Source organism: Alnus glutinosa, chromosome 11 (assembly GCF_958979055.1).
Source record: "Alnus glutinosa chromosome 11, dhAlnGlut1.1, whole genome shotgun sequence".
Classification (NCBI taxonomy): Eukaryota; Viridiplantae; Streptophyta; class Magnoliopsida; order Fagales; family Betulaceae; genus Alnus; species Alnus glutinosa.
The window spans coordinates 2,225,388-2,235,881 of NC_084896.1; the positions used below are offsets into that span (position 1 = coordinate 2,225,388).

The 10,494-nt window shown below is 33.2% G+C and overlaps 1 protein-coding gene across 2 annotated transcripts; it reads left to right on the forward strand.

Moving 5' to 3' along the window:
* The first annotated feature begins 1,999 nt into the window (after positions 1-1,999).
* LOC133881455 (G-type lectin S-receptor-like serine/threonine-protein kinase At4g27290) lies at positions 2,000-8,031 on the forward strand. Of its 2 annotated transcripts, XM_062320384.1 has the most exons (8): positions 2,014-2,067; positions 2,102-3,471; positions 3,579-3,680; positions 6,370-6,581; positions 6,688-6,898; positions 6,993-7,230; positions 7,332-7,479; positions 7,589-8,031. In XM_062320384.1, exons 2-8 carry the CDS (start codon positions 2,154-2,156, stop codon positions 7,895-7,897), a joined length of 2,538 nt encoding a protein of 845 aa, XP_062176368.1. In that variant the 5' UTR covers positions 2,014-2,067; positions 2,102-2,153; the 3' UTR covers positions 7,898-8,031. The 2 variants fall into 2 exon arrangements, with proteins under 2 accessions (XP_062176369.1, XP_062176368.1); XM_062320385.1 differs by lacking the exon at positions 3,579-3,680 and having other exon boundaries at positions 2,000-3,471.
* Positions 8,032-10,494: the final 2,463 nt, after the last annotated feature.

Genomic DNA, 10,494 nt, shown 5'->3' on the forward strand with positions numbered 1-10,494 from the left:
CCTCTTGATGCAACCAAACTAAGACCTAAAAAGATTCCTCTCAAATCTAAAGCTAGTGGTTGCTAGTGGTTTTAAAATCTCTTCTCCACACCCAAATCCTGCATTTCGTTGGTTCATGCATCTCCTTTATTCAAGCCCGCTCCCTTTGACCGCCCCCGACCAACTCCATATATGACAGAACCTTTCCTTGAAAATCCTCTACCCATTCCCTGATGGATCCTAACGGATAACCCTCTCTCTCTCTCTCTCATCGTGGGACAGGCTGGGTGATGTGCAGTAAGAATGTAGGAGTACCATCCGCCTCTCAAGCGCGTGAATCAAAGGCGCTGAACATTTCAAGCTAAAAGAAAATTTTGCCATTGTAGAAAATTTGCCCAGCTTCGTCGAGACAAAAACGAGTAATTAATATGATTAAATATTGAAATATAATAAGAATTTATTACAATGCTGATTCTTTAGATATAATTTGAATCTTCAAAATAATATATAATTTTTTCCCCTGAAAATCCTAAAATAGGTGAAAATACATCTAATAATAAGAATGAAAAATTCTATATACCCTCGGAATTCTTTCCCATTTTCGCTTTTTGAAATAAATAAATAATAAAAAAAGATTTAATAGTTAAATTTTGGTTAAAATTTTACAACCAGCACTTGTTCAGGCAATCTGAAAACAGCATTGTGAAAATGCTATTTTGACCATGATCTTTCGGTTTTTTTTTTTTTTTTTTTTTTTTTTTTTTTTTTTTTTTTTTTTTTTGTAACAAAGGAAAAGAACAAATACTAATAAAATATAAAAATATTTAAAAATATTTCTATTTTTATATTATATCACAAATCAAAATAATAATAATAATTATAAAAAAAACACTCTTGAACAAATTTTGTCGAACGAACCTAATGAGTAACTTATTAAAGCAATTCAAAAAGTTGTTTGATAATTTGCAGATCGAGACCAAAACTAATTAACATGGATGTCGTGTTGAATAAAGTCACCCCATCCTTTTCCTCCACCGCCAGAAAAAGGAGATTCTATGGAGAATTTCCGTTAATTGGCAAATTGACTCCAAAATGGATTCAAATCATGCAGTCAAAAAAAGCCCTCAACTCAAGAGATCAGAAATTCTAGAAGAATGAACAGGAAGTTTCTTTTGTTCCTTCCTGGCAATTGAAAAATAAAAAAATAGTTAATTCTTATGCTTGCACTTTTAAATGCATTTTTAATGTGGTAGTAAAAATCGTCTTTGATTATATTGGATCGATTACAATTGAATTTTCAATCCAACGGCAATTTTTAGTGTCACGTCAAGAAGTATGAACTTGAGAGTGTAAGATTTTTTAAAATTTATTTTGGCTAACTGTAACAAAAATTATAAAAAAGAAAAAAGAGAAGAAAGAGCATCATACGGTTAGCCACTATGTGTAAGGAAATAGCTAACTACTACAATAATTGTTGGAGAAAAAAGAATAAATAAAAAATATTTAAAGAGAATAATGAAAATGAATAGCTAAAACTTTTATCTAAATGTAGGTGCTTTGAAAAAATGAGAAACTAAAATATAAAAACATGATCTTTTAGCTAAACATTAATTTGTTGAGCCGAACGTGAATGCTAAGTTTCTGGAGAAGATTTGGACAATAAGATTGTCACACAGATGTGACCCTAGGAGTTAGATTGGTTGCACAAGCATGACAGAGTTTATTATAGTGGTTTTTTAGTTCAAATTAATAAAATAATATTTTACGCTTTTTGTAAAAATTTATTTTATAGGGTAATTAACTTTTTTACCCATGAACTATTGACATGTGTAATTTTGCCTCCACAAACTATTATTTCGATCAAAATAGCATTTACATGTGAAGTTGCATTATTCATAAATCTATTAAAACTCTACTTTAGATTTAGGACAAATAATTCAATAAAATGTATTTTTAGCATTTATATTATCTATTTTAGCCAAATATGAGTTTATATAACCCATTGCGAAAGTTCTTACGATTACACTCCTGGAACAACCCTCCTTTATATTCTTTTCTTTCTTGTTTGTTGCCCCTTCCCCTTCTTCCAGTATTGCTAAGGAAAAAAAAAAGAAAAAAAAATGGTACAAGTTCTCTGTAACTACACACTGCGACATTGCAAGTTATAGAGAGGGATGGGTAGCATGACGAGTAAGCCATGGCTCTTATTTGTTCTGCTTCTAATCCTCTCTTATTACACGGCATGCTTCTCCGTAGCTGGTGATACCCTTTCGGCAGGTCAGTCTCTTTCAGTGAGCGACACCTTATTATCTCAAGGAAGCATGTTTGAGCTCGGTTTCTTCTCACCAGGCAGTTCATTAAAAAACTACCTGGGCATATGGTATAAAAATTTTGATGAGAAGAACCCCGTTTGGGTAGCAAATAGAGAAAACCCCTTGTCTGGCCGATCTTCCTTAAGACTAAACCTCTCAGAAAATGGCAATCTACTCCTATTTGGGAGTTCCTCCAACATCCCATTTTGGCTGACAAATTTGACATTTCCCGGGTCAAATTTAACTGAAGCAGTACTTCGTAATGATGGGAATTTTGTTTTGAGAGATAGGTCAAACCCGTCTACTATATTTTGGGCAAGTTTCGACCATCCAACCGATACATGGCTGTCAGGTGCAAAGCTTGGGATTGACAAGGTTACTGGAAAATCAAAGCAGCTCATCTCATGGAAAAATAAAGAAGATCCAGCACCTGGTGTGTTCTCGTTTGGGCAAGACCCAAATGGAAGCAATCAATATGTCGTAGAGTGGAACAGATCCCAAATCTATTGGAGTACTGGAGTTTGGAATGAAAAAGCTAAAACCTTTGCCAATGTTCCTGAGTTGACATCGAATGTTCTGATCTTCAACTACAGTTTTGTGTCAAATGAAAATGAAACATATTTTACTTATTATCTTTTTGATCCTTCTTACCGTTCTAAAATGGTGATGAAGTCTACAGGAAATATCCAGCTATTTGTGTCACTGTCTGTCACGGAATGGACTTCATTTTGGCTTCAACCGGTGGTCCAATCTGATGTCTATGGTTTGTGTGGTGCATTTGGCGTGTATCGTGATAATATGTCGAGCCCCTCCTGTGAATGTCTAAAAGGTTTTGAACCATTTTCGAAGAACTACACCAGTCTAAATGATTGGTCAGGTGGCTGTGCGAGGAAATCCCCTTTGCAATGTGAAAACAACACGTATGCTAATGGCAAAAAAGATTGGTTCATGAAGATACCATTCCTGAGATTGCCCGATCATTCGAAAGCATATTCGGCAGCGAGTGCTAGGAATTGTGAAGTGGCTTGCATGAATAATTGTTCTTGCACAGCTTATGCTTATAATAGCAGCGGGTACTGTGTGATATGGGAAGAAGCTCTTTTAAACTTACAGCAACTCTCAGAGGGTGGAGAGATTATGTATCTCAGACTTGCTGCAGATGAGCATCAAAGTACCAAAGGTTAAAAATCTACACGAATTTATGTCATCTTTCGTTATGAACATACTAATACTTCATTCTCTGTTATATATGGTTGAGCTAATAGTGATTTTTGTCATCATAATCAGGCAAAAAATGGATAGTATGGGTTGCCGTGCTAGTTCCAACAACAGGGCTTATCTTATGTCTCTTCATTTGTTTTTCAACCAAAGGAAAGCTCAAACCCGTAGGTAAGTGTAAACGACACGCGTTCTAATTACCTCACATAGAAATCACTCTCAAAAAATTACAAGGAAGTCTACTTTAATCTAAGATAATAAAATTGTGACAAGTCCTTGTTCTTAGGAACGTCACTTAATTAACACACTTTTCTAATGACCCAACAATGAAAGCTAGCCGCTAGCATCATTAGTTGGTGAAGATAGGGTTTTAGGCTCCTGTTTGTGGGGGTCCTAGCTCCAACAAATTTCATCATGTCTCTGTGAAGATTTGCAGTTATTTGGCCATTTCACTGGAATCGGAATGAACTGCTATATTATTACCACTTATTTGCAGAAATGACTAAATAAACTAGGTTACCTTTGGAAACTAGCATTGCTTAGTGGTTGAACTCTGGTGAAGGGTAGCTCAATACATTTTGAAGCTTAAAACGACGACAAATTTAAATAAGGTATTTTTTGTAAAAAAAAATAAAATATTAAAATTATATATATTTTTTTAAAATTGTATTTTATTTTTATTTTTAATTATTTAAGTGAGGATTATTTTTTTTCCCCCCCTTTTTTGTTTCTTTTGATCACTGATTTGCTATGGTCCTATGGAATGATTTTAGTGCCTTGAAAGGCTTGACTAGTGACTTGTTCAAAAATAATTAATGAAATTGTAGAAGAAGATAATAATTCAAATTTGAATAAAACTTGAATTGGGAAATGGAGAGAAAGAAAAAAGGAAACTTATAAAGAAATGAGTTTATAATTGACTAAAATATTTTTAAAAAACTTTCTATCTTCTTAGCATTTATTTATTTTGAACGTTGGACTTGTACGTGTAGCATAATTTCTATTTTTTTAATGTTTGGAATAAATCATGTATTATTAGTATTGAATTTATTTTATTTTATTTTTTTGAAATGATTAGCATTGAATGTTAAAGCTGCTCAATGCTCACTACAAGGCCTAAAAAGTCTTTTTCCACAACGTAATTAAAGAATAGAAATTTCCTATAAATTTGTTTGTAGAAAATTTCATACAACCCATATATAAGAGTGACATGTGTCCTTTAAACATATGAGAATCACATTTTTTTATTAATGCTATTAAAAAAAGCGTATAAGAAATATATGCTATTAAAATAATATGTGCTTCTCACATGCCAAGGGACACATGTTAATCTTATATATGAGTTGTAAGAAATTTTTGTTTGTAATTAAATGTTATTATTATTTTCATTCTCCACTATTCCCAAGAAATTGAATAGAATGTTTTAAGTTGGAGAATTGGTTTTATTTAAGAATGTCTTTAATATTATTTGATTATCTCATTTAATACAATCAATTGTTTAAGACTTATTTCAAGAATGGAATGTTGGAGAATTAAGTTTTTAGGAAAATTTAATGATATTAATGCCTTTTTAATTACTTATTACTATAATTAGGAGCCTTAATTAAAGAATATTGATTATAATTAAGCCTTTTGAAAATATTTATTGACTTTTAAAATAAATCAAGTGTGTGTGTTTGTGTGCAAACAAATATCTTAAATGCGGAATTTAAATAAGACAAGATATTTGTTACGAAGTGGAAATTCTGTATTCACATAACTCTATCTAGTAGTCATACATTTAACTCTGACGTGTAACCCAACACGAATGCTTTTCAACCAGATCTTCCACCTAAAAGAGTTTTTTATGGATTCCTTTACCTTAGGACCTACCCCTAAGATAGACTTCACACGAACACTTGAATACACACTAGCAATGGCTTGAGAGCTAGCGAATCTTCGATTCTCTCTAAACACCCTCTCAAAGTTACTATGGAATTCATTGTCAAAATCTATGTAAAACACTAGCCTATAGCCCCCTATTTATAGGCTTCAAGAGACCTCAAAAATTGTTAAGAATCGGACTTTGGCTGGCGAGTGTCCAGAAGGAAGTTTGCCACGTTTGGACAGTTTTCTGCGATATCCTTTCAGAAACAGCGTAATTCAATCTTTATCAGGTTTGCATCCGGACAACTTGACCGAGTGTCCAGACGATCTTCGCTAAAATCCTTTCCGCATTCGAACGGAATTCTGGAATATTCTGAATTATTGGATATCGTCCAGACATGTTGCTGAGTTGTCTGGACGGCTTGCAGAGACTGGACATCGTCCGGACGTGTTGCCGAGTCTTCTGGACGGATTGTAGAGACTTTCCAAACAGTGTCAACTTTTGAAATACAACTCCTTGTTGAATACTAATTGACCCAGTGTCCGAACGGTGTTGCTCTGATGTTCGGACATCTTCAATGTTTATCTGTAGGACATTGCAAGGCGTTTGGACGCCTTCGAAGGCCTGTTCGGACGATTGCATAGGAACCGACTGATTTATCTTGGTTTATGTAATGGACTCTTCATGGATAGCTTCTAGAAACTTGTGAACAACAAATGTCTGAATATATGAGGATTTCGATTTTGAAAATTGACAGTCCTATTAAAACGCAATCATTACATAAAGTGTTTTTATTTTAACTAGAATGTAGCCAATAAAAACACTAACACCTTCAAATTATTATTATTTTTAGTAAAAATATCTTTATTCATATTCATTAATTGGGAGCCTTAGGCGACAATTTGTTATAGGGTAAAGCTGGCCCTATTTGGTGAACCTAATGATATCACCTCGTTGAATTTCCATGTATAATGACTAATTCTTATCAAACAGGAGAGAAGGCTTCAAGCAATAATTTACTATTATTTGATTTCAATACGGAGCTCGATGCAATCAATGCAGAAATGAATACCAACAATAATATGAAGAAAAAAGAGAAGGATTTTGAGTTACCACTATTCAGTTATGAGAGCGTATCAATTGCAACTAATAATTTTTCAGTTGTAAATAAGCTTGGAGAAGGAGGTTATGGACCTGTTTACAAGGTACGTAACATTTTTCTAATGAATGTGCTTTGAATACTATCAAGAAAACTGACATTAGTGGTAAATCTTTATGAAAGTTTAAAGAGCTTATGGTTCTCCTTCATAGGGGAAATTACTTAGAGGGCGGGATGTTGCAGTGAAGATGCTTTCAAAAAGATCTGGACAAGGAAATGAGGAGTTCAAAAATGAGATAATACTAATTGCAAAACTTCAGCATAGAAATCTTGTTAGAATCTTAGGTTGTTGTGTTGAGCAAGATGAAAAAATATTAATATATGAGTACATGCCCAATCAAAGTTTGGACGTCTACCTTTTTGGTGAGTGCATGTTTATGTACATATGTATTTCTATTTTAATCTCATATGTTTCTAGGTTCTTAAGGACTAATTTCCTTGTTGTACTATTAAACAGATCCAATCAAGAACAAAATGTTAGCTTGGGAGACACGTGTACACATTATTGAAGGGATAGCTCAAGGGCTTCTTTATCTTCATCAATATTCAAGGTTACGAATCATACATAGAGATCTAAAACCGAGTAACATTCTCTTGGATGGTGAAATGAATCCAAAAATATCAGATTTTGGCATGGCTCGAATAGTTGGAGGTAATGACACAAAAGCAAACACAAACCGAATTGTTGGAACTTAGTAAGTATGCAACTTGTTTACGTATGATATTTGCAATTGCTGGTTAAAAAATTCTTTTAGCAAGCTATTAAAAAATTAGTTTACTAAATTTTGGAATCCAGTGGATACATGTCTCCGGAATATGCTATCGATGGTTTATACTCGATAAAGTCTGATGTGTTTAGCTTTGGAGTACTGCTCCTAGAGATTATAAGTGGCAAGAAGAATACTGGCTTCTATAATACTAGTTCACTCAATCTTCTTAGATATGTGAGTATCTTTTATGTCCTTTCAATTTGTTTATGTTTTACCTTGGTCTTATAAATTGAAATGCTCTTAGTTTTTAGTAAAACTTACATTTTATTTGAAATGATACTAGGCATGGGAGTTGTGGGTAGATGATCGAAGTTTGGAGTTGATAAATCCAATAATTGGGTATCCTGCTTCTAGTTCTCTTCCGTTGAGATTCATTAACATTGGCCTTCTTTGTGTCCAAGAAAGCCCGACTGATCGACCTACCATGCCTGATGTAGTCTCAATGATTAGAAATGAACATGCACCTTTACCTAAACCCAAGCAACCAGCATTTACCACAGGCCGGAATATGATGGACACAAATCCAACAATTGACCCTGCAGGAAATTGCTCAAATAATGGCGTAACTATTTCAACACTAGAAGCCCGATGAAATGTCTACTATATCAAAGAAAAGAAATGTTGTAGAACCAATCTTTTTGTTTGATTTGTATGCATGTTGATATATATGCTACATAGCCTACATGTCGCTAAATCTTATTGAAGATTTTGAACCATATCTCTAAATTATGCAATATACATAATTGCAATGATGTGAGTTTCGACAAAAAGTATATTCACAGTTATATCATATATGTAAATTTCTACCATTATCAACGATAATTTTTTTCAATAATTACACAACTATTAATCAAAGCTCTGACTAAACACCCAATTGAAATACAACATGGCACAATCCAATAATTCCAGCAAATTGGTCCTCTTAAATTCAATTAGTTTTCCAAAATATACCATTATAAACGTTAAACATAAATATATATAAAAGAAATGGCAAGTGTTTGCCTTGAAAGAGAACAACATATCATATATGTTAAACATAACTTCATGCTTTTTGGTCTGAAAGCAGGACGGACAATTTTGTCAGCTAAAGAACACAAACTAATCCTACCTATCTCTCCACAACCTTATTTTTGTCAGAAAATTTTCTACTTACATTCCAATTTTCCGGCACTTAATTTCTTATTAACCAAACCAAACTCAAAATTTTTGTTGTACTCCAAAGTACTTTGCCCCATTAAAGGCAAAAAGCGTACAAAAGTTTCTAAGCGGGTTTCAACCAATTGTAGATATAGATAGATTATAAAGTTACATCTCGATCTTTTCTATAGCTCCACTATTTTTTATCAAGGTCCAAACCTCTTATCTGAATTGAGCCAATTGTGTTGGGTGTGTTTGATAAATATTTGTGATAGTGAAATTTTTGTAGTAAAAGTTATTGATGTGATATAATGTATATAAAAGTATGGAGTTGCTTTATAGAAAAGTGAAAAAGTTATTTGAATAGTAATAAAAAATTATTGATATGATATAAAAAGTGAAAGAAATAGAGAATGTTTTGGATTTAACTTTTTTGGGAGAAGTGAAAAAAAATAGAAAGGGAGTTGGAAATATTTGCCAAAAATAGAGAGGGAGTTGCACTAAAAACCCAAGCAATAAAAATTCAAAATATACCTAAACTTCAATTTGTTTCTTTTCTAACGTAGTAAGAAGCGATAAACATGAAAAATAAACTTTGTTCTCAATGCACAAAATCAACACACACGTTGTCCCCTGGGAGGTAGCTAAGTCGGCTGGAGACCACGTCTCATAAAGCAGAGGTTACTAGTTCGAATCTCGCCTCCCCCTCTTATGTGGACATGTCAAAAAAAAATCACACACACACACACACACACACACACACACACACACACGTTAATCGAGAAAATTGATAATAATATTAATAAGAAAAACTGTTCATTCCAATTCAACTGTTTTAAACTTAAAACTCATTTGGTTCGCGGATTAGACCCACGAAAATGAATAGCTATTCCTACAGAATATCTATTCATTTGTTTGGTTGTATATTATTTAAGGGTATAGCTATTTCTTTACGAAGAGGAATAGGTATTCCACTAAAAAAGGAGACGAATACTTATTCCTTTCTTGTAAGAATAAATCAAATTCGTTTTTTGCCCAAAAGCTCCAACCCTCTTAACACCCAAATCTCCTATCCCTCTCTCTCTCTCTCTCTCTCTCTCTCTCTCTCTCTCTCTCTCTTTTTCTCAACCCAGTATCTCTCTTCATCTCTGCAATTATATTCTCATCTCTCTTTGTTCTCAACCCAGCTTAATTTATTGTGGGTTACGTTGTTTTTTTTTTTTTTTGGGTGTGATGTAGCCTACGAAATGTGCTTAGACATAGCAAAACGAGTACCTCTTGATATCAAGGGGGACTCCAATTACCTTGCGTAGGGGTAGACCCAGGAATGCATTCCTTTCACCTTGGAGTTTTTGGTGGAGACAGGCAAAGTGCGAAGTCGTTGCTTGTTGGGTTGGGAAAAACTTTGTAAGCCAAAAAATAGGGAGGCGTGGGAAAAACTTTGTAAGCAAAGAATCAATGTTTGCTGCTGGAAAACAAATAAAAAAGAATAAAATAAAAAATGCTTTGAAGATAATCTTCTTTTTTTTTTTTTTTGAACTTTTATAAATCATTTTGTAGCTTAATTGTATATGAAAAAAAAAGGCACGAACTTGGAAAAATTAAAAAAAAAAAGTCATAGTATGACTGTTTATTTTTCTAAAATAAAGAAAAGAAAAATGTCCTAAAAATATAAACTATATTTCTATTATGAGGGTGTTTTAGGATATTTGATTATAATATGATTCCATTCACCAGAGTATTGTACTGTACCAAACAAATGAATACATATGCAATGTTCTATTCCATTGTTACAACCAAACAAAAGAATAAGAATAATTATTCCATTCTACCTTCTTCTATTCCTAGGAATACCTATTCCTTTTTCCTAATGGGATAGCCATTCTATGAACCAAACGATGGCTTATAGTAAAACCCTAAGGCTACAAAAGGTAATAAGATTCTCCTAAGAATGGAAATAAAACAAAGAAGCAAAATTTGGAAATACTTGGTGTCGAAGGATATTCTAAATTTATGGAAATACTAGGTGCAAAAGGAAAGCCATATTAGGAA

Excerpts from the sequence above, each read along its gene's own strand:
- LOC133881455 (XM_062320384.1), top strand. The coding sequence starts at position 2,154 with ATGGGTAGCATGACGAGTAAGCCATGGCTCTTATTTGTTCTGCTTCTA. Across the intron at positions 3,472-3,578 it reads TGAGCATCAAAGTACCAAAG|GCAAAAAATGGATAGTATGG; the intron begins GTTAAAAATCTA and ends CATCATAATCAG. Across the intron at positions 7,480-7,588 it reads CACTCAATCTTCTTAGATAT|GCATGGGAGTTGTGGGTAGA; the intron begins GTGAGTATCTTT and ends AAATGATACTAG.